Raw genomic sequence first — 24,493 nt, forward strand, 5'->3', positions numbered from 1 at the left:
ATGTTATTCATTTAAATAGTTGTCCTCGTCATCAGGTCAGTTCATATTCAAAGGACAATTTAAAGAAATGGATAGTGCAAGAAAAGTAATCTAGGACGCATTTGAACGTTGTCAGAGAGAAAATAGATAGCCATGTGGCTGTTTCTTATTTCTACATTTTTCTCGCAAAATCGGTAAGATAAAGATTCACTTATGAGCGCATGCGCCTTTAATTGAGGTGCGCCTATAAAAGGGTAATACGGTACGTACCTGGTTACTATACCACACATTCATTTCGAAATCTCTGTTTGATTGTCTTTTCCAGGTTTTATTCTTGAAAGTTATCCCAGCAACATACTTCCTGAAAAATCTCTTCGAGTTGCTCTTTTCCAAAACATATTCAGTGTAGAATGTGGTTGGATTTGCTAAGTCTGTGCTAATAACAGAAACTGGGCACGAGTAAGGGGATTGGCTAAAATAAACAGAAACAGGATTAGTCAATATACAATGATCTGCCACGCTAAGTAGGACCCCTGATCAAATGAATCTCGATATGGCCTTTACAGACCAGAAAAGAATTAAAGAAGTTACCAAAAATTGATGAAATCTGAAAAATCTGAAATTTGAAACATCTGTATTGAAAAGGAACTGAAATACGCTGCAACTAGTAAATAATTCAATTATAAGTTCACTCAAAAACTTTCTTTCCTTCCATAATAAGAAAAAACCTTCATATAAAAGAACAGAAAACAAATGATAAAGGCGCCAAAACGATTTCTACTTCTTGATTAAAGGGTGTTTTTACAGAATATACTGGATATTAATCTCATGATACGTCTTTCCTTTAAATCATTTTGGCATCTGTCCACCATTTCCATTTTAAATATTGCTTCAGTATGTGCCAAAAGCTTTTACATTTGTTTGTAAAGGTTTGAACCTTTGTAGACCATAAACTGCTTTATTTGAATAAAATACTAATAAAAAGTATAATTAAAACTAAAAAAAGTATGATTACATTCCATTGATACAATCTTTGCACGACGAGTAGCCAAAACCTTTATCATTCTTGCCACACAGAGATACGTAACTCTCTTTGGAATCAACCTGCGTAGTAAAATAAAGTTATTATCGTTTGAACAAATTAACGATTACGGTAAACATAGTAAATAGCAGATCTACATTTCTCTACTCTTAAATCATCATATATCCATCCATGATTATTTTAATAAATTTAAACTCATAAACTGTAAAGTTGAGAGCATTTTAAAGACAGTGTTTACATTAAAATATGATGGAGCCCTGTAGCTATCGAAAATAGTAGAGTTTCGGTAGGATATGCGACAAAAAACCACTTTGTAAATAGTTTGTTCTTTTCATTTCATTCCAAAAGCAACCGGGGCGTAACAAACCGACCATTTAAGCAACAAACGATTCCAACCTTGAAGTGAAAAAACTTTTGAAGACATAACCCTGAAAGATATAGCCAATATGACTTAACGAAAAAGTTTCTTTTTGATTGGTTTACTTCATGTCGTATATCGACAAAAGAATTTGTCTCCAATCAAGCAGTTATGGTTAGGCCCTTACGTCATTTTTGTTAAATGATAAGTCACTATGGATAAGACATATTGGCGAAGCGACTGTTGTCCCGCATTGGTTGAGTCGCTATGACGATTATGTCACAAAGCTGCTTAGGTCGCTATAACACATGTTATAACAAAACAAATTATCTACAATCGAGTAACTTTCGTTCCAAAAAATCAAAACATTTTCAATCCCTGAATGATAAAGAAGATTGTGAAGAAACCATATCTCCATCTCGCGCTCTGTTTCATTCTACATTTCAACCAACCTAAACTCCTTATAGCGTTCTGTTTCATAATGACTAATTTTACTTAGAAAATTGAAAGACTCACAGCTTTTTTACACTTTGCATTGAGCACAAGGTCTCCATATTTGCAGCAGGCTGTTTTGTCTGTGTCCTCTAGCTGGTATGTTTTCCCTTTGTAAGTGACACTGTTATTTGTATTCAATGTTCGTATTTTTAAGGAGTCGTTGGTGATATCTTGCTGTGACACTCTCACACTTCTGAAGTAATTTCCGATGATCTAAAGCAACAAAAATTGTACATATACGCTTCTTCAAGTTGAAGGAATGGCAAGTCCACTACTTTGCAAAGAATGTTTGATTTGGCTAACCATATAATTGATACGGAAGATAGTCAATAAAAAAGGCACAACTAAGGAAAAGCCGCTGATGGAATTTTCTTAGGCCAAATAGGGGGATTTCACATACAAGATGAGAAAAGGAATATACTTAAAAAGGCTCACTTCCATTGAAAATAGTACTTCAAAATGGTGGGTCTGTAGAGTTTATATAATATTAGCAAATGTAACTTTTAAAGAAAAGTCTCCTACATTTTGCCAGGTTTGCCAAGTATCTGATTGGTTCCATTCCTTATAATTGGCGATATAGGCATGCGTAGTCTGTCCTGGATCACTCAGCATGGACAAATCGAGAACAAGAGGTGGTTGGTCTGCTGTCGATGACGTCACTAGATTTAGAGACAAACCACCGATAATCATAACAAGAGGTAACAACAGCTGGGTTACAAATGCTTTCTTTTCGCGCTTCGAATTCAAGAATCTTTTTGTAACCATGGCACGGAACTGTGCAAGGCTGAGTGCAATCCCTGTCAGTTTCTCTGAAATTGAAGAAAATAATACTTGGAAATAAAAACGAATCTAGATTCCCATGAAAATAATCATAACTTATGCATATTATGAAGAAAAGTTACACTATAATCATATTTTCTTTCACCATACATCGATTCTCAAGGTCAAGCTGAATGGTACGTGGGAAATCCGAAATTTAATAAACATAAGACTAGAACAGAGACAAGAGGCAAAACGATCTACCGCTAATTTATCTCTCACAAAATATGGCTTTTATCTCTAAGTTACTTGCATCAAATGGCACACTGACCTTGATCGCTGCAAATCCCTTTCATAGTGGTCTCATCTGATCTTGGAACAACACTAAATAAATAACATGCTATTTCATATATAAATAAACAACCCATGACATATTGCGATAAAAATCAATTTTGCCTGAAAGCATGAAATTTTGTTAACCATACTTTTGAAAACCAAGCAAAGAAGTTTTTCATACGATAATTTTCAATTGTATTTGATTCACAGTATTGCTTGTTAGCACACAACGCTCTCGTGTATACAATGCACAAAAAAGTGAGGATTTTACCCATCTGGAAAAGCCTTATCACTTCCTTCTCCAACTTTTAAGAACACTTCCTCCATTGTTGTGACAGAAATTCCGAAACTTCGCAAACCAAGTTCTTCCTTTTTCCCTAAGGTGTGCGAAAATATTTACAAAAAAGGGTTAAATATTTAGCTAAAATGTAATTTTAAATGTATCCTTTTTCTGCTATACTTTCTTTCATTTATTCAGTGAAAATTAGTACCAAGAAAGAGTTGCAAAATAAAGTTATCTGATAGAACACAAAGACAATACATTTGCTCCTTTTTTTGCTTCTTTTAACATGAAAAAATCATTTGCTTCTTTGTTAAACGTCTTTACTCGTGCCTTAATGAAGTCGTTAATGATAAAAATAAGATGATCGATATGATGATCAAAATATTCATCAATACAACTGCAAGACATCTGACACTATATAAAAAATTCATCATTTCCACTGAAAAGTTGAAGGAAAAATCAATTCGATATAGAAGCATACCCTCGAGTTTTTCAAACAAATCTCTGAATTTCTTCGAATGCTCGTGTTCTAAGAGATAGCTGATTTCTGATTGGCCATTACTTGCCATTTTTGCTGTAGGAACAGCGTCTACAATTATTTTATCAGTGTCTATTTCATTAAAATCACTATTCTTCACCAACGTCAAGTGGTATCCAACGCCATATCTACGAAAATGTAACAAAACGAATATTGGGATTAAAAAGTAATACGCGATTTTCAATAGTCTTTGACCGAAATCTGTCTCAAAAACAGGGACAAGTGGAAGGATAAGGATGCAGGAAATAGATTGTACAAATTCTGGTAGGAAAATATTATCCTTTAGCTCTCCCCATAAAAATCAACTTCTACCCTGTTGGTATATTCTTTAATCAAAAAATGAATTCATGTTATGTTAAAGATTAAAAATTATAACGATTTGGAAAATATACCACCTTATAAGCAAATCTTCTCACCCTTAAGAAGTCTAAAGAGAAATCTTTTTACTGATTAGACTGTTAAAACCATTACTTCTGAAACGCAATTGTAAGTTGAAACTGCACTCACTTTTTCTTTAAGTAAAGTGAACTACCACAACAACGCAGCTCTCCGTCCGCCATTATAGCAATTCTGTCTCCAAGGTAGTCAGCCTCGTCCCTGTTTTAAACGAAAAGAAAACAAGAATATCGATAAAAGGTTTGAAGTGGGTCCTCTAACTAAACCATTCATATTTTGTTACATTTGAGACGAGTAAAGCACAGTGACAGGTAAGCATATATCACCAGCGTTTGTGCATAAAGAGGTGATGCCATGCTGCCGCCACGTCTCCCTTGGCTGTCTGCCATTCCGGCCAGGGAAATTGAATCCCAAATAAACAGGATAGACACAGCTAATGTCACCTGCATCTATAAATAGGATGAGGCTATTCCTTTGAATCCTAATACTTGGATTGATAGCGGTAAGACCTGTCGTTATATTCTCATTGAAGCCTAGTGATGGGCGACAGACTTGTTATGCAACATCCAATTGCACAAAGAAACACCATCATAAGGGCAAAGAAATGTTGTATACTATGAGGCGGAGTTCACTCTTTCCTTAATCTCCCTCAAAGATAGCCAACTTCCATAAATTCTGTAGGCCATAAAAGTTTGACTTTCCAGCAGCAGCACCGTTTGGAGGTCTCAGGTATTGGCACAGCTTTTGCAACACATAAGGCAAAGATGTCTTTGCGATACCTGGTTTAATACAAACATGTATGAAAGGTTCAATCTAGTTTAATTTCGAAAGACTTGCATACATTCGCCGTAAGACATCATGCCTTTTAACATGGGGTCGGATACGTCATATAACCAAAGTCTTGATAGAGGTAGCATCTCATTGAAGAAATACATTACAGCGTCATTGAAAGTTTGTAAAACGAATCAGACAAATCTACAAACTAGACACAAATGATACGATCCTGCCATTGAACTGATACGATTATGCAACCTCGATGCTGGCAATTCATTGTCAACATTACGTCAATCAAATGCATTAAAGAGTGAATTTTTAAAAAGACGTACATGAAATGCGTCGTGAGTACAATGGTCTTGTTGCTTGCATACTTCTCAAGAAGATCCCACGTGGCTCTGCGTGCATATGCATCCATACCACTTGTAGGCTCATCAAGGAAAACAACATCTGGATCGCCAATCAAAGCAATAGCACAGCTAGAACGAAATGCATTTTTTTATCGCGCTCAAAACTAGATAGCATTAGGCTGAGAACGAACACAGGAAACTATGTTGGTAAAATTACAATAAAATTAATTTTTGCGCTAAGACGAATCGAATGTAACGAACGTAATGTGAAGAAAAAATTGCAAATTGTTTGCATTTATGAAGTTGCTTTGCTATTACAAGAGAGGGCGTCAACTGAGGCAAATGCTTTGTCAAAAATGTTACCATAATTTTCTCTTCATTCCTCCAGACAAAGTCATCGAACGGGCATTTTTCTTGTCTGCTAACTTTATATCATTGAGCATTTCATCAATTTTCAATTTTGCAGTCTTTGATGGCGTACCCTTGAAAGTACACAAAAAATTAATTAATGTCATAAACAGACTTGGACCAGTGAATTCAAATGATCAAATTTTATAAAACACCTCGTAACTTTTCAGATTAACAGCTTTCTTGCTAAAGATTTCCCTGAAGTTTGAATCCGGTAGTACAATTAAAAAGCAATACACCAATTTGACTTACGGAATCATTTTGAAAAAAATTTTAAATTCTTTTGTACAACATTTTCTACCTCAGATTCGGATTGAGAGCAATGATTTTAGTCTTCTTTTAAGTTTTCATTGTAGTATTGCTCACGATATTGATTTAAAGACGACATAAAGATAAAAAATTTTATAAGGGATTTTACCGTGATTGGCGACTAGGGGGTAAAGTTTCACCCGGAATGATTTTTGCGGTTAGATCCCTTAAAAGTTTTCAAACTTCATTTCTCCATAAAATTTGAAATACGAACACAAACAATATGAAAAATTGTATCCGGCCTAAAATTATTGTGATAAAACCAAATCTGAGCTTGAAAAAGTCGTATAATTAGATTTGGAGATTTACAAAAGGTGACCATAAGTCGTATTGGTGTATTGAAACGACAGGTTGAACAATTTAATTGTATTTTCAAATGGGAAAAGAGCTAAAGGAAAATAATAAGGCCTAACAAGCAATGGAAATGTATAAATAAACAAAGCTCTTGCAACTTAATGAATTAATGGATTTATTAGCCATTTTTCCTACAACGTGCAATTATATACCTTCAAAGCAATGAAGAACTCTAGATGTTCTTGTACGGTCAGTCGATCAAATAAAACATTATGCTGGGGGCATAAACCAAGGCTTTCTCTTATTTCATCCATTTGTGTGTTGATATCCTTCCCTGCAATCATTGCACCTCCACTTGTTGGCGTAAACAGACCAGTAAGGATCGACATAGTTGTCGTTTTCCCTACCCCGACGATAAAAAGATGAAAAAATGAATAATACTAAAAGATAAACAACGAAGTTAAATAGAAAGCTTGGGGTATTTAGACACAATGTAAAACCATTAGTTTGGATGTAACTCGAAGGAACGTATACGAAGTTACACTAGTCGGAGCCTGAGATTGCAAGGACCTACTGTAAATAAAAATTCACCATAATGAAATTGAATAGTTAGGATTGGGCAACTTAAATCTTTACCTTAACAAAAGAATCTCCATTTTTACGTCATAATCTTACTCTTCATACAAAAATGAATCTTCGAAAAAATCTATCCTGATATCCACTAAGGTATTGACCCTGATAAGTGAAAAACAGATGCAAAGTTTGTCGTTTGCACATGATAACATTTCCCGTATTATTATTTATGACTGAAGATTAAGTATCGGAAAAATAAATAACCTGCGCCATTGTGACCAAGTAAGGCGGTGATCTGTCCTTTATAAATTCTCAAATTCAAGCCATTTACCGCCACTTTCTTCCCAGTCGCTCCCTAAATAAAAGAAATGCAATGTTAGAGGGGGATGAATAACCAGTAGAACAGTCAACAGCTTCAACAGTTTGGGGGGAGGGTGACTTTGACGGTTGCAATAATACTCTGTAACAAAAGGAACTAACGTTTCTTGACATTACATACCTTGAAAACCTTAGTCAAGTTTCTTATGTCAATTCCTACTTTACAATCTTTCGATTCTTTTTCAACATCTGGATTGGTTTCCTTTACCATCATCTCCAAATTCTTGTTAGAAAAAAAGGAAAATTGGAGTAGGAAAACAGTCAATAAACGATGCTTAAATTTATACAATGAAAACATTGATCAAGACAAAAAATTAGGGCAAAAAATTACTTCAGAAAGCGATATGCACGTCGGGCTGCTCAGAGAACCATTCGAAATTTTGGCGGTGGAGGGGCCTTGCCAAGTCTAAAACTTTAAAAACATGGCCTTTTAATAAACGCGGGGATCGAGAAATTCAGATTCAAAAGCAACGTTGTAAGTTATTGCAAAGAAAATTTTAAATCTTAGTTAAATAACTCCATTGGTGGGGCAACAAGGCTGGAATAAGGTAAAGTAGTTATTAAAATGTCTCATTTACTTAAGACTTTAGAGTAGTTGAAAACCGTTTTTATGTAACTGAATTCTGTTGTAAATCGTATTTTGATTCATGAATTTATATAATTGCATTTTTCCCGATAAAAAGTTGTGTCATAATAGCTTTTGGCAGGGAACAATAATACAATGGCACATATCAACCGCCTGTTGATACAGCATTGAAACAAAGCCATGCATTTCATTCCCTTCTGAGTTTTTAGCTAATAAATTACTTTCTAAAGTTTCTTCTAAAGGCCTTAAGGGTCATAAAACAATGTATACACGAATGACATTATTGATATTTCATCTTGTTGATACCAAAGAAACCATTGCTCTATTGATAGTGGAATGATTTCTTTCAAGAGGCTGCAGAACCATCATCACGTCCATAAAATTAAAGCATTTTGAACACCACAATGCTGCTAAGGTAAATATTTGCCCACCTCATCGAGACAGCCAGTATCTTGTTTGCACATGCCAGTTTTGCACCAGTAGTTGGGAGTGAGAAAGAAGTAAAACGGCTTTGGGACACCGAATTCTCCAGGAAAAACAGCCTCGACGTACCTAGAGAAAAGTTTTGGAAAAATTCAGTGTTACTCAACAGCGCATCTTAATGAGGTAATGAGGTCGCTTCACTTTAGCAAATTCGTGACATAGCTTCTTCGTTTGAATTCAGTAAAATTCAGATTGCTTTTAAAGAAATGTCATCTAAAATTAGCGGGTTCACTACATAGTCGTTCTTTTTTCAACATAACATAATAATTTTTCTTTGTTTCCGTATCTTTGAAAAAAAAGATTGGAAAAAATCTTTGCGTTTAGCACAGCAGACGTCCTTCCCAAACAAATAGTAAAAAACCTGGGTAAAAAGTGCATGATAAGTTATTGGTGTTTAATGTTACGAGTTTACTCTTGCTTGGAAACAATGTAAATAGGCAAGCAGATAGACAATTTGCACTGAATTGGGTATCGCAAGCAAATTATCTGATAGTAGAAAACAATGGCTGTATAAAACAAGAACCAGAATCGTAGTTATTTTAAAAACACATAAAGGTCCTTTTCAAGATCATGGCTGAAAACTTCAACAAAATTAAAAAACAGTGCCCCTTTATAAATGCATTTTAGAAATAACTGTCTTTCTCGGTGAATAAAAATAAATAGAGATACCATGTTATAATCCACCAAATCAACGACTGAGCGAAGAACATGATGATAACCATCAGAAGGTTGAAGTTTTCATCAACAGATGATGACATGGCAATGTTATCCCACTGCGATCCGATCTGTGCAGCCTCGAGATTTGTCATGACTTGAATACCGATTCCGAGGCACGTGTTTGGGAGTAGACAAGCAGCTGCTTTTTGGCTCCTAAGTTGATAAGAATCACATGACAGCAAAATTAAATTGCATATGACATTATACTGCCAATCTGGTCAGGACTCTAAGGATTTTGAGTACATATGAGGTATGCCCCATTTGTCCTTCACCTGGCAAAAGAAATTCCCTGACATATGGATAAAAAGTATAACGTCTATATTCATTGGGTCTTTTACATCATTTAGGTTTATCGTAATAAGAATCAAATATACAAGTAACAAATATTAATCAACCAAACTCTTATAAAGTTGGAATAATTAAAATGAATGCAAGCCTTATGGTTGCCTAACCAAAAGATAGGATGGTATACTTGACTCCATTAAAGCCACAATCCACGCTGGATCAAAAAATTTTTACATACTTCCAACAAGTTCCAACAACAGGGAAAATTTTTCGAAAGAGGGCTAACTATAGCAGTGACATGACCCAAGGTACAGTTTCGGTTTCAGCTTGGAGGATAAAGGCATTTTCAGTGAAAGAGTCTCTAGCAGGAATTTAAAACAGCAATGAAAAGGCCAATCCAAGGATGATTGTATAAAGCTGTGCAGGAAAGAAGCTGTCCAGTGATGTTTGTTTGATATAAGGTCCTTTTTTGCATCACAAAAATCCCGTTTTGCAAAATTTCTGTGCCAAACCTTTCTAAACAGACTGGTCGTTTTTCATGGAAAGTATTTTACAAATTTTGTGTTATTTTTCCTTTCATTTCATTCCTGCAGCTAATGACTTTCCAGATGTTAGAAAAATTAAGATATAACGGGAAAAAAGAACTAGAAACAGAGACGTTTAGCTTAACTGGGTTAAGCTGATATTTGGATTCTATAGACAGTTGAATGTCCTTTGCTTTTGATAATAAAAATGATTATGTATATGATATAATTAGAAAAAAGAAGGTCTCCTGGTTGTCTGCAATGACAATCAAGAACTTCAAGTAAACGGTAAAAAATACATGCCTTTGCTTGTCATACTGAGCGAAGCTATATCCACTCATCATTTTAACAAATTGCATTTAATGAAAAAATGATTTATAAATTGAATTCACAAAAGTCAAATAGGCAAACCGTACACGCTCATGGTGTCGTATATGTTTGTTCCACTAGCAATAACTGCATAGGGTACATAGGTAGCGATCCAAAACAGCGCACCGACCAGCATTCCACAGATGACATTGCAACAGAAAACACTGAAAGAGAACGTTTTCATAAACAGGCTTAACACCGAAAGAATCTGAACGATCGTACCAAGGATGTCATGATCTTTTTCAGTGCGCATGCTCTCGCGTCATGTGCGCATTGCTATTCTACGGAGATTGTTATTTCCATACATCTTGAATTTTGGTTTGAAAATATTCCACCGTGTAGACGCTTGAATTCGATTCAAGCAAACATAAGAAAAAGAATCTGATTTGAAGAAAAGATTGTGTAAACTCATCTTTATACAGACTAACAAACACAAATTAAAAAAACTGCAATCATCAATCTAGCAACGGTTTTGTCGAAATCAGGGCTCAAGGACCGCATTGAACAGTGATATCATACTTTTTAAACTAACGGAGAGAAAATGTGAGCAATTGAACCAGTCAGGGCAGGACTTCTGAAAATCCTGAGTGTGTAAAATGTTAAAACTACAGTAGGGAAATTTTGCACATTACACTCAGCATGAGTCTAATTTCAAGCAGTCAGAAAATAGAGTTATAATTTCCCTACCTTTATTAGAAAATAAACCAAATGAACAATTAGAATACCAAAGCGATACATTGATTAACTTAATAATAATTTAGGTAACTAATGGAAGATAAAATTGATGCTTAGTACAGAGTTTAAACACCATTGGGAAAATATTTGAAATGCAAGAATTGAGATTAACACCAACCTGATAGCGAAGCAGAAGAAAATTATTGAAAATGAGTAGGCCAGAAAGAAAACAAAGAGCAAAAAACCATCCGTGTACTCGAACACTTTCGATGCCTGGTGAAAAAATTGAAAATGGAATTGAGGTATTTTGAAAATTTGGAGCAGTGAAAGCATTTCAAAAATAAAATACTTGTATACAACAAATCTATGGCTCTTAATACGAAAAGCTATTACCTAATAGTAAGAGTTGGTAACAACCTGTGTAATAAGACCAGCAAGTTTTTTTATCATGGGGATAGCAGGTAAATAGGGCAGAGGATTTTAAGATATGTCTTGGCTTTGTGCCGGATGGGTAAAAAGGTGATCGGAGAAATAGGCCTCATAGAGAGCCGTAGAGAGAACTTCGGTGTATTTTTTGGCTGGGAAATAAAAATTTTAAAACGGGAACGCGAGACAGACGGAAGGGAAAAAATTTCCACTTGCAAGGGATGCTGGGAATTGGAAAAATGCCCGAGGCATTGAATTCTTCGAATGGGGACTCCCTGGTCAGGAAATTTTTAAACGGGAATCGTTTTAACTGGGCTTGCTACCCAGGGATGACTTGTGGTATACCCGATTACCTGCCAAAAACGTTTTTTAGTTTGCATCTTTCTCTAGGATTCAAATACACTCCCACACACAAATGAGTATTTTGATAGAAAAAAGAAAAAAATTACTCCCGCTAACTCAAATTTATCTTTTCAACTCGAATTTAACAAACCTATGATTTTGGAATACGCAAGGTCCTACAGAGGCAAATTATATACACCATTCAATTAAAACTAAATACGCCTTCTAACTATGTGTCTGAACAACTGTGAAGAATTTCATGACCAGAACTGAAGGTGCAATTAAAAAGTCACACACAATAGAGACTCAACTTACCTTCAGGACAATTGTTATCAAGGCACAAGATATCGTCAAAAAAGCGAAATTTTTAACGAACCACGACACCCAGTGGACCCAGTTAGAAAGTCCCATCATTTTCATCGCTTCTTTAAGTCGCTCTTTCTTTTCTCTTACAATTTCCTATGAAAGTACCTTTACATTAGGCCGTCTTTAAATCGAGTCTTGATTATAGACACTTTCTCGGGAAAAAACAGTAAAAAGGTTTTCACTTGAAGCAACTGGAAGTGTTTCGGGAACGGGTGAGCATAACAATATAGAACATTAAAATACTCTTTATCAGACATTAGTATAGAAGAAAACGATGCTATCAGACCTTTTCGACTTGATTGGGTAAGGAATGGAAGCTAGAAATCGTTGCTGACCTTCACTTTAGATACTGTTGCTCAGTTTGGGAAAACTGTGGTGCAACCGAAAAGAACTATTTCAAAACGAGTAGCAAGACTAATTACAAATAGCTGCTTTGATGCTAGTGCTAGACCACTGTTAAATACTCTTGGACTTAAACCACTTCAGGATTTGATCAATACTGAAATTAACACTATGGTTTACAAGACCCTTAATGGACTAGCGCCAGAATATTTATCAGACGGCATGAAAGACACCGATGACTGGTACAGAGTGCAAGGCACGAAAACCGGATTGGGCTCTAGCAAATAGGTTATTTGAGTTCAAATGTTGGTACAGTTGGTTATAGACAATTCTTTCAAAGAGCCTTGAAATGATTAGCAAAACCGATATTGGATGGTAATTTGATTTTTCACTTTTATCGCCGTCTCTGTTAATGGGTGCAGCCCTAGTCATTTTCCATAAATCAGGAAAAATGCTCGTCTCAAGGGATGTATTGAAAAGTATAGCCACAAGTACATCAGTCCTACTTAATTTATGTTAATTTATTTTGAACATATTCTGAATACCCACCCTGATCATGCAAACAGCGGTGTAGATGAAGGCAACCACAAACAATATGGGCATCAGTGCTTGTACGGTTGCGATGAATGGATCATCTTTGTACGACGGGTAAGGAAATTGCTGTAGATAAAAACTTTCGCATTATGTAAGATATCGTTTAATTCCATCGCAGGGGGCCCCTTAGTTATGATAGACAACACCCTAATCTCAGGAAAAACATTTTGGGCTTTTGGTGCATCAGCCCTTGTCTTTCCTGAGCAATGACACAATTTTATGGTCGGTGTTTGATTCCAGGGAAAAAATGCCTTGGTTTTTACCCCGACAATCAGACTGATACACCTGTCACACAATTGAATGACTGTGTGAGAAGAAGTGAGACAGGAGAAGGCAGGAGGAAGTGTGTAACGGGGTATAGGCAGAGGAGAAACGAGTACAATTGGACAGGGATGGGAGGGGGAAACGCGTACAAACAACGCGTGAGTCTTGCTGCAAAATATGACGTGACCCGAGCTGCATCACTGTACTTAAAAAAATATGTTAGGGCAAGACCACCTAGAAAACACCACAAGCTGATTAGCAAATAGCTAAGGTAACTTGATATTCACAGCCTACTAAGGATATACGTGTGGGACCACCTGATTCTAGAAAAGGGGGATCTGTGCATTTTCCCCGCGGGTATTAACTCGAATTAAGCGATTAATTTCCATTTAAAAATAGGACTTGGACAACAACGGTTAGGTTATCTTAAAATACATCACTAGCTCTGCTATGAATATGTCACGAACATTTAAATATGAAGATCATTGTTTGTAGCAACTACGCAGATTTGGTACAGGCCAACTAATAACTCGTCAAAGAGCAACATGGATTATATTTATCTGAGAAAGGATAGAATATTGGAACAGTGGAGTTTGTTAATAATAAAAAAAAATACCTGTCTAGAAAAATGATATGCTTACCGTTAACCTGTCAAGCGATGTAAACTGAGTCTGGTTGGTTTGCAGTTTTATGATTATTGAATCAAGCAGCCATTGCATTGGCAAAAATTGCCACTCATAATCGCTACAAGAAATTCAAGTATACATTAAACGAGAAGCTTGCAAAACAAAGATACAAGAAGAGCGAGTATATGAAATTTCATAATAAATAAAAACAACAGTGATTTAGGTGATTAGAAACAGGACCAAACAACAGTGATTTAGGTGATTAGAAACAGGACCAAATAACAGTGATTTGAGTGATTAGAACCAGGACCAAACAACAGTGATTTAGGTGATTAGAACCGGGACCAAAAAACAGTGATATGGGTGATTAGAACCAGGACAAAATAACAAATAAATCAAAAACTGAATGGGTTTATTGGCCTTTATTTTTACCAATATTGGTTATATTAACCTCTTTAAGATATGTAAAAAATTCTATAATGAACTTGCAGATAACGTGATCAAAAATTTAAAATTCATTTCTAGGACGTAATCATATTTCCAGATTAGTTTCTAGTTAGATTCTGTTTCCAATGGTTGATATGAAGCTATTTGTCTCAAAAATCAGAGATTTTGACCGAGCAAATAGAAGAAAATGCCGGCTAAAAATAGCCAACTCTGAAAGACAGGTGAATCTTGTTGCCTTTTTATCGCTGCATTATTCCTTATGCATACTGTAACACATTACAGGCTTTCAAGCAAGGGTTCGTGATCTCCACCTTGTAAAAGATTGTTTTCATATCAGATGTCTATCATGCTCATTTTTCCAACGTAAATTGATATGATATTCTGAAATTCAAACAGCCTGTTGCTTCTGACATCACAAAGACAATACATACACAGTTACAGGCACAAGGGGTAGTCAGAAAATCATGTTTGACATTCAAAGTATTTTGTTTAAAGCAAAAGATAAAGAAAAAAATGATGATGAACTTACGAATAGCTGTTTGGCCCTGGAGACTGGAACTGACGATAAATCCTATTTGTTCCAGAATAGTCTGAAGGAAGCCGTCGAATCTTGTATGATACACGCTTTGGAATACTATCTGATGTAACATCTTTAAAGATAATTGCTGTGAAATAAAAACATCCAATTACCTGTTCTAAGTAAACGAATTTGGAGCTCCTGTCAACCCAACTCTCTTCTTAAACAGCTCCACAAAGGTTTACATCAATGTGGCAATGAAGGGTAAAATACTTTATCTTTAAACACTTTTCTACCTGTTTATAAACAGCTATTCTACCTTTCCCTAGTCTGAAACAAAATTGTAAAAAAAATGAAAAACCCTTAATTGAATTTGCAAGAGCATCACCTAAAAGAGAAAACTATAAAAGAAATATGAGAGCAGGGGTGTAATGCCGAAAAGTAGCCAATTTCTACTTTTGCTATTGTTTTCGCAGCAATTTGCGAAAGAGCTTCCCTTGTTACTTTGATAGCACTACACCCCTGTATGAGAGAGAGTTAAAACGATGTAGTTATACTGTTCCTTGTAACTAGAATTCATTGGCTTACCTCCATCATAATATTGCTTGGACTCAGCAACCAACCTTGCAACAGCCTCTTCTGAAGTCAATTTATTCCCTTGTCTATCACGATTAAAGAAAAACTTTCTATATCTTCCCGATGCATTGACAATTTTTTGAGCTACAAGGAAAAAACATGCATTAATCTAGATGCAGATTTTGTTAGTGCAGGTCAGTTTAGGTGTATGTTGATGTCTCTTTAAATATTTAATGAGGAAAAACTAGATGTACGAAAGTATCAATGAATGAGTAAATCCACGAGAATTAGATAAAAGAGCATTCGGGTGCAGGGTCATCACCAGCTCAAAAGGATTGGGTAGTTGTAGCAACATAGCAATGGTTATTTTGCAGCAGCAAGGTCTTAAAGGCGGACATCTTAGCAGACCTATCGCATATAGTCGTCTTATATCAAATTACTAAAATGCGGAAAGGGATGTAAATTGATGGATTTCTGTTAAGGGTGTAAAATTTCTGACTGACAATAAGCCAACTGTAATTATGTACAAAAATTGTACTAAGCCTTAACCCACTGAAAATTACCATTACTTTTTACAGTTATTTCCTTTCTGAATTGAGAAAATTATCGGCATCATAATTCTGCTATACTATTCTCTGAAGTAAATTAGCAATGGAATTACATCAGTCTTACTGAAGATGCTCATGTTTGTGGGGAAAACGAGGATCCTTTTTGTGAAGTGTGCAACTGTATGGAATGATGTATGAACGAAAGCATGGGATGATGCAATAGTAGTTTTTGTTATCACTGCCACAGTAAATTTGAGTTCTCCTCTTACAGCAAAATTTCCTCCTGGTGCCTCCTTTTGTGTATAGGTACGTTATAGGAGAGCAAAATGCCACCTTAACCTGGGCCAAGAGGCAGGTTTATGTTTTAGGGGAGTATAAATTTTACTTTAAAACGCCTAAATCTCTCTACATGTGAATCCGTGATGTCCGCGATTGAGACCTGGCCATTTTGCAGGAAGCAAAATTACCACTGAGACACTGGTGAAGAAAACAGCTTCACATTTTGTGAAGAAAAGTATAGTTCCTGATTCTGAAAATATGAAAATATACCCAAAATTTGAAAATATAAAATGAAAAGTGAAAATATCCCAAAATTTTCAATGCATTCAAATTGCTTATAAGCTAATTGCAAATAGCTTTAATTCGTTTTCATTCACTTAAGCAAGGTAGCCCATTTAGCAATGCTAGTTTACAAAAATCATAGAATATAGAATAAAATAAGACAAAATAAATAGTTGGAATAGATGTAAAACTAATACAATAGCCAACCCTTTCCGATTTTACCTTACCCTACCCAGGCAATTTTTTTTACCTATTCACACAATTCTATTTTATATTTCCCTTAAAATGGCAAATCTTATCTTCAATATCTATAATATTGATAAAAAGATTAAGGTGTGATATTAAAACAAAGTATTCAGAGCAATGTTTTGAATCTAAAACAATTTATATCCTTAAATTTACAGCCATACTTAAGTTAATATGCAAAACCTTAATCCAAGGTTGAAAATTTGATATGAAGAAATATTTTAAAATTTCTGAGTTAGGCCTTGAAATGGTGTTTTATAATGATGTATAAAATCACAATGATAACATGACCATCAAATTCCTAAAAGCAAATTTTATTCACCAGTTTTGGTAAAAAAAGACTCACAGGCTGAAAATGGTCTAGGGTAAATGAAAAAGCATAATAGAGGACAAATACTAGACAGTGCACTGGAGCAGTGGATTTTTGTGAATTTATATAATAATAGTCATGAAACCTCAACAAACTTCTATCTGCTTGATTCGAATATTTGAAAAAGAAGTTAATGTTAAAAAATTTTTTATAAAGGCATCTTGTATGGCTACTAAGATGTAACACGACTATACATACCCCAACCAAGGTCAGGATAGTATAAGTACCGGCTTTGGTAGTACATGTGTGAAATTTGTGATACATCTTTTGAATCAAATGTACCTACAAAAAAATGCCAAAGAATTGTCTAGACTGGATTTACGGTATACGAAATCAACATGAAGAAAACCCCTGTCCACTCCTTGCAAGGCCTTGGCCAAACAAAACATGCTGTGAGTTTGGTAAAAGACAAACGCTGTGCTCATTAGTGGTGGCTTTTGTACAATATTCATAACAAGCAATATATTATATTATATTCAGATATTATAGATTTCTGTCTACTTACTAAAGCATTTTTCAGATGTAGCATCCTTAAGGCCAATTCTGAAAAATAAGAAAACAGTACAATATATTCAATATACAAATGATATAACAACCAATTAATTTGCTGAACATGAAAGGTATATCAGATAACTCTATTGAATTTTTGGCTAGCATGACAAATTCTAAACTTAATCAAAATAACTATATTGTGCATATTTTCAGAACCTACCCAATAATACATGTTTCTTAGATTTACTGTTTTGCTGTATCGCTGGTTTTCTTTTGTTTCTTTTATTTGAAACCAAAATTTTGTATGTTGTTTTTCTATATTTGAAATTGGGGTATTGTACAGGCAATCATCATTCATAACCAAGTCTTTTCTTCAGCAAGACAATGAAATCAAATCACACTCAAACCAGCTTCATGCTAGAAACCCTAGTGATTGATCCATCAAGTCTTTGATGCATGCTAAATATGTGCATAATTGTGGATCTCCAAACTTCAGTACATAGCTAAACCGAAGAAACAAAGGGCGGGTTGCTTGATTTGGTTGTCATTAGAAAATGGCCCAATTCTTTTTCAAAATTTCTAGGAAAGATATGGTTTAGTTACAGTTATCTAGACAAATGTTAACAAAAAAATGTACATAAAAATTAGAAAACATCAACAGATTAATAAACTTTTATCAATTAAAATGTTGAATAAAGTGACAGAATCAACTTAATGGGAGAATCCATTACAAAGTTACCTACTTTGCAACAATAAGAATAGCTGAGAGAGCAACAGGAACAATGATCTCCACTGCTGTTCCAATAGGCCTTCTGATCTACAGAATTATTTTGAAAAATTATTTATCACTGTAACTACATTGAAGTTTTCAAAAGCAAAACAACTCTCAACTTAAAATATTTGCAATATGTGGAAAACTATGTCATGAAATTCAGATATTTAAATATAGATATACTGATGAAATCATTATTAATTCATTACTGATGATACAAAGTGAAATGTCTTACGAAAGTGTTTTCTTTGATTCTATATACCATCGTTTAAACATTTTACACTATGAGCTTTTGAATACATATAGTTCAAACACTGCATATCATAAGGCTGAAAAACACAATCAGTTTTAACTGATCAGTTTCAACGTTCAAGTTTTAACTATCTACTGAGAGTTGGTCTACCAATTCTCAATATAATTCTTCTGCGCTATGGTGACACAGAATGTGCTACTGCCATTTTTTAACAGTTTATAGCAGTGTTATACAATAAATAACACAAGTTTCTGAAAGAAAGAAAGTATCTGCAAATGTTTTGTTGAAACAAGGAAGTGGAATTAGGGAAGGGGCATGTTGAAAACAACCCAATTTCTATGAGATTTACTAGCGTTTGAGCCAATGAGTCAATGAGCCAAAGAGTCATAAGTCGCAATGAGTCACAATGAGTTGCAATGTCAATTTCCTATGCTGAATAAAAATATGACATTCAAATTTGAATGTTTGTTTGAAACCATAAAAAAAGACAAGCACAGCTTGTCAAAAACTAGGGAAAAAAAAGTGAAAAAACCAACCTCAACCAGATCACACTGGCCTGTGTCAGTATAGATATACTATACTGCAATATATAATATATAGAAACATGTAAAATACGTTGTCTTTTATAATTCCAAGTCCATATGTATCCAGTTTATTCATGTAGCCTCACCATAGAGGTATATCTATATAATGTATTACTAATCATAACTCACGACTCATGACTCATTACTCACGATTTAGGCAACCTCAATTTCTATTTGTTTAATTCTTGCCATTGTTGGTGAGGCATTTATTTACTTATTCCCTTGTTTTTTACCTAGTGAACGCTTATATAATATTCTGTCTGTATTTCGAGTCGGTCAAAAAAAATTGTACATGCAGTTTCCGCATTATGTACTAATTAAAAAGAGTACAACAAAAGAAAAAGCACAAAGAAAAAGAGTAAAAGAACGAATGGGCTGATTTCGTATTTCAGAATTCTGTGCTAAACAATACACCACACAATTTTCCAGAACTATATTAATTTAAAATGACTACTTTTTATCAATCAAAATGTGTATATTCAATCTTATAAGTTTTTGTGGTTGAATAATCTACCATGTTGTTAACACGGGGTCTGATCTCGCCTTGGCTAGTTTATCTACTGAAACAGCCTACTTCAAGGAATTCCTCTCCATGCAAATTTTAAATTTTTACAATATCTAATGTTTTTCTCTTTGTTTTTATTCTGTGGTCGTGTTTATAAATTCATTTACATTCAACAAAGTGAAACTTAGTTGCTGCATATGCAGAGTTGGACTCACAAACCTTCAACAATCCAAGCCAAAATTGTCAAAACAATGATACAAAACACTCTTTCAGATCCCTAGATTACATCCGGTCTGGATTTCATGGCAGTTTTTGATGAGATCTCGGGAGTGCACAAGCTATTACCTGGGAGAGCAAGAGTGCATTTGAGATAAGTGTGCACATTTGAGTGTGCATCAAATTGCTCAGTGATTCTTGGGTGTGTTCATATTCTATCCGACACTTTTCCTGTTAACATTAATTTTACGTCAGGAAAATTCATGATTGAGTGCTGAACTATGCTTACCTACCACTGCCTTCAGTTTGACAGATAACGTTCAAAAAGGCCAAAACATGAGCATCCTAACACATAAAGGATGATCTAAAGCAGGGCCACGGGGAGGGGCACAAGGAGGCAAATTGCCAAAGGGTTTTGATGTCTAGGGAACCTCATAAAGAAAGGAATCCCATTTTATGGAATTAATTCTTTATAGTGAAATGACAGTAATCTGTTTATAGAATGGAATAATGGTAAAAGGTGACAATGAAGTAATTGAAACAAAGTAATACCTATGGAAACAATTGCAAGAAAATGACTGCAAAGAATATTCTGAAGTGTATTTTAAGATAATCTAAAGAACTGGTTGACAAAAACTTTTTAATTTGAGCCACATCCAAAAATATGCCCAAACCATGCCTATCTTTTGGGTGTGCAAGAGTGCACCCAATGTTTTACAAAAATTTATAGAAGTGCAGCTGCCATGGAATCCATACTAAGATTACATAAAGTATAGATTATGCTTAATAATTTAGAGAACAATTACTTTGTCTGTCTATCCATCTATGCATAGCAGCAGCAGTGGCGTAGCGTCTACGTATGCAGCTGCGTTTACACGGGGCTGCTGCGTTTACACAGGGCTAGCCAAATATGTGGCCGGCCAAAAATTTGGCCTGCTGCTGAATTCAGCCACAAATGAGGTCACTTAGTCAGTGCGTTTACACAGGGCTGCTCAAGTGACATAATTTTTTTGACTTGCACAATGTGTCAAAAGCTTGGCACCAAAAATCATTGTAAACAAAGAGCTAACAAAAGAGCTTCTCTCATTCGCTTTCTCTGTTCTCATCTGCTATCTTCGCAAAATGCTTTTCAAGGAGGATGGCTGACATATTTGCTATCAATGATTGGAAACTTGCGCTGTTTGCTATGCTTTTTAGAAGGCCAAGTTTCAAGAAGGACGCTTTCCTAGGTGGCCCTATATTTGGACACACAATAGAAAATAGGCAGAAGGGTAACTCTCGTCGGTTCCTTTGTTGTTTTCATCAATAGAATTTCTCAATTCCCCTTAAACCTCGATTTCATTAGATGAATTTGGTTGTGACAAATTATAATTTATTAATCAGATAGTGAACGAATTATGATACGTTTTTTTACTTTTGTGGGGCATTTCGTCTCAATAAAGTTGTCCACTTTCAACTTTTTTTAAATTTACCTGACAGATACATGCTAAGCCTCGTATATGCTAACGCATGCGCTAGAATTTTCAGGCTTCACCTGATGGGCAGAAGTTACCCTACTGCCTATTTCCTATTTTGTGATTTGGATGCTTAAGCAACCTAAACGCATGACCTAAGTGACCAAATATTTGACTGACAAAATATAAGTTTCATTTTTGTTACCCATCATTAGCCTACTCAGGATATTTATTGTTTTGCTGAACAGGTAAAAACAGACAACAAGCAGGAAATCAAAGATAAATTGCAACAGAATGAAAATTGTTGCTAAATGAATAAATGTTGGTTCTATTGTTACAAAACTATTTTCTAAACATCCTTATTCTGCTATGAAACTGGAATGATTGAAAGCTCAACTTGGTATTGAGTGTTGACTTGCGCTTGAATAGTGTGATGATTTGATGGGTTTTTTAGCCAGGGCTGGAAAATGTCCGGCAGCGCCGGCAGGGGTGCTGCCAGGAAATTTTTGGGACAAATTCATTACAGGAAATTGTTGATGTTTGCCAGGAAATTTTTAGCGTGAAATCTCCATTGCTTGATTTTAATATGAACATTAAATTCATGTTACAATATTTCTACGGAATGCTGTTTTCATTATTATTTCTTTTACATTATTAGCCATTTTAAATATGTAATAACACTTAAAGACAACCAATCTTGCTACGTCAATTGTTTTGAAGGTGAACATGCCCAAAAACCTGAGTGGATATGTCCATTATTATTCGTATTTTTCTACTGGCATTCGCATATATTTTTCATCACTTGCTTTATAGAATGTAAGCGTTTTGGTCTTAAATCTTTGCCTCTAGCACCACCCCTGATTTAAAACATTTATCTTAACCATTGAAAAAAAATAGTATTCTTACATATTGTATGAACTACTAGCTTTGATGATAAACCCACCCAGAGCAAGATGTATAGATATATCAATACTTATAAAGTATCTAGTTTGCTAGTACTGATATGAAATTTAATCAAAGTAATTATAGATATTCAGATCTACTTTCTTTTACCTTGAAAACAAACTATGAGTATCGTGCTTGATCACGTTTTCCTTGATCATCCAATACAGTATAAACAAAATGATTCCTGTTTCGAATAGCTATGATCATGACTGCAGGACCAACAATTAACTCTTTTTAGTGTGACAGTTTGTTTTTAGGACAAATTTTTAAACAAATCAAGCAACTTGAAATATCAATTTCAGTGGCTGGAAACTTTCTTGAAGCTTAGCAGGAAATCTTGAATTTTTTATTTTGCTGCCAGGAAGAAAAATTTTTTTTCAAGGTAAACTCAAACTCAAAATATTTTTTTCAACATAAAATTGATTAATTACAATATACCGGTTAACATAATTATACTAAATATAAAATATCCAAGTTAATATGGCTAAATAACAATGAATTGTCAATCGCAATATTTTATAGAGAGCAATGAGAATTAAACAATTTTAGGCTGATGGACACATGGAAAGAACTTTGGGCAAGCTATCGAGCCATGTATCCAAATTGACGTGTTTATAATGACGATTTTAAGTTTGAATAATAACAGTAAGATATAACAAGAATAAAATAAAGTAGAACGAAATAAAAATAAGACTATGTGTAATATTGTAATAACAGCTAAGTGCAATTATAAAAAAATCAAAAAGTAATCAAGCCTACAGATGTCAAATTTTGTTCGTAAGAAAATATTTCATCTGTTTCACAAAGTGGTGTTTATTATCCATCTTTTTTAACTCTATAGGTAGGGAGTTCCAAAATTTAATACCATCGAAAGTGAGAAAGATTTTTTTAAAGTTTGTAGAGATGGATGGAAGAGAAAAACCTTCAGAAGAAGATTGTCGTGTATTATAATTGTGTACATTTATAATAAAGGCCTGTTTTTAGCACTCGGCGAAGAGGGGGGGGGGGCTGCAGCCTCCTTAATCAGGCAAAATTAATGGCATTTCAGGCTCCATCAGGGCCTTTCTATCTCAATGAAGCAATAATATTCATGCAAGTGTCACACTAAGCACACTAAACGTATAGCATGCCCTGCCTGCGCCGATGGCCGCCATGGAGGATTCAATGCCGTTCCCGTCCAAATCTCCCTATCAAACTTTAACATTAGATGAAGACTGATATAGAAACTGTAGCTAACCTGCAAAATGAAGTTTTTCCATATCAAGAGTCGAATCTGCCTTGTCCAAACCGCCATATCTGCAGTTCCTTCCTTCTTCTGCAGTGCAGTGAGTGCAGTGCAGTGGATTTTCGTTTCAGCAGACAGTTTCTGGTCTTTCCCGGAAGTGGAAAATGGAAACGAGACTTGTTCTTTTCATTTACTTCATTTAATGTTGGTTTACAAGGAAACAGGGGTAGCCTGCGTCACAGACCAAAAACTTCCGTGAAGTGTATGTATACACAGGGGCGGATCCAGAGCAAATTTGAGGGAGGGGCAGTTGGTAGTGGGGGCGCTAAAAATTTTCAAAAATTGGTTACGAGAGTACGTTTTATACAACAATTTCAGATACCTTTTTAGAATAAACAACATAACTTTGAGGTAATCCTTGAAGAAAATTACCCTATCGGTCCGAGAACCTTTTTCATCTGATTCTCATTCTTCAAAAGGGGCGTACAATTTCCAAAAAGGGGCGCCAGACTTGCTTCAACTCGTTGAGGGAGGGGCAACTGCCCCTGGTTGGCCCCCTTTAAATCCGCCACTGAGTCTACACGAGCAAGTAAGATCCGTTTGTTTAATTTCAGTTTTGAATACTTTACAATTTTCTGTCGATCGAATATCTAACGGCAAAGAATTCCACAATTCATTACATCTTTGGGATATTGTATCTAGCCCATAAGTAACAGTGTTGGCCTTTTTTGTATAAACGATTGATTTCGTAAATTATATGCAAGTTCATTCAACTGAAATATCTCTTTCATATATACTGGATTGAAGTTATTCACTGTTTGGTATATTTCTATTACTAGTAGTTGTAGGTTCCTTTGATGTATCCTGACATCATTTTTTTGTGAGAGAATATTTTCAAAACTTGATTCAAA

At 35.0% G+C, this 24,493-nt stretch overlaps 1 protein-coding gene across 1 annotated transcript in view; it reads right to left on the reverse strand.

Moving 5' to 3' along the window:
• LOC135681796 (phospholipid-transporting ATPase ABCA3) overlaps positions 1-23,753 on the reverse strand; it is a 42,529-nt gene extending 18,776 nt beyond the window's left edge. The window contains exons 1-26 of the mRNA XM_065196412.2: positions 23,595-23,753; positions 18,372-18,445; positions 17,642-17,679; positions 17,335-17,418; positions 15,424-15,555; positions 14,848-14,983; positions 13,887-13,989; positions 12,937-13,047; positions 11,995-12,138; positions 11,090-11,184; positions 10,284-10,400; positions 9,011-9,211; positions 8,290-8,410; positions 7,394-7,495; positions 7,159-7,249; positions 6,534-6,724; positions 5,674-5,792; positions 5,293-5,439; positions 4,298-4,387; positions 3,734-3,918; positions 3,241-3,346; positions 2,965-3,017; positions 2,397-2,683; positions 1,896-2,087; positions 995-1,083; positions 250-451 (exon numbers count right to left, since the gene is read on the reverse strand). Of these exons, the coding sequence (XP_065052484.2) occupies positions 250-451; positions 995-1,083; positions 1,896-2,087; positions 2,397-2,683; positions 2,965-3,017; positions 3,241-3,346; positions 3,734-3,918; positions 4,298-4,387; positions 5,293-5,439; positions 5,674-5,792; positions 6,534-6,724; positions 7,159-7,249; positions 7,394-7,495; positions 8,290-8,410; positions 9,011-9,211; positions 10,284-10,400; positions 11,090-11,184; positions 11,995-12,138; positions 12,937-13,047; positions 13,887-13,989; positions 14,848-14,983; positions 15,424-15,555; positions 17,335-17,418; positions 17,642-17,679; positions 18,372-18,445; positions 23,595-23,651 (3,267 nt within the window). The 5' untranslated portion in view covers positions 23,652-23,753. The remainder of the gene's footprint in view (positions 1-249; positions 452-994; positions 1,084-1,895; positions 2,088-2,396; positions 2,684-2,964; positions 3,018-3,240; positions 3,347-3,733; positions 3,919-4,297; positions 4,388-5,292; positions 5,440-5,673; positions 5,793-6,533; positions 6,725-7,158; positions 7,250-7,393; positions 7,496-8,289; positions 8,411-9,010; positions 9,212-10,283; positions 10,401-11,089; positions 11,185-11,994; positions 12,139-12,936; positions 13,048-13,886; positions 13,990-14,847; positions 14,984-15,423; positions 15,556-17,334; positions 17,419-17,641; positions 17,680-18,371; positions 18,446-23,594) is intronic.
• Between the last annotated feature and the right edge of the window lie 740 nt (positions 23,754-24,493).

Source organism: Rhopilema esculentum, chromosome 12, assembly GCF_057945365.1.
Source record: "Rhopilema esculentum isolate cy_ngs chromosome 12, ASM5794536v1, whole genome shotgun sequence".
NCBI classification, from domain to species: Eukaryota; Metazoa; Cnidaria; class Scyphozoa; order Rhizostomeae; family Rhizostomatidae; genus Rhopilema; species Rhopilema esculentum.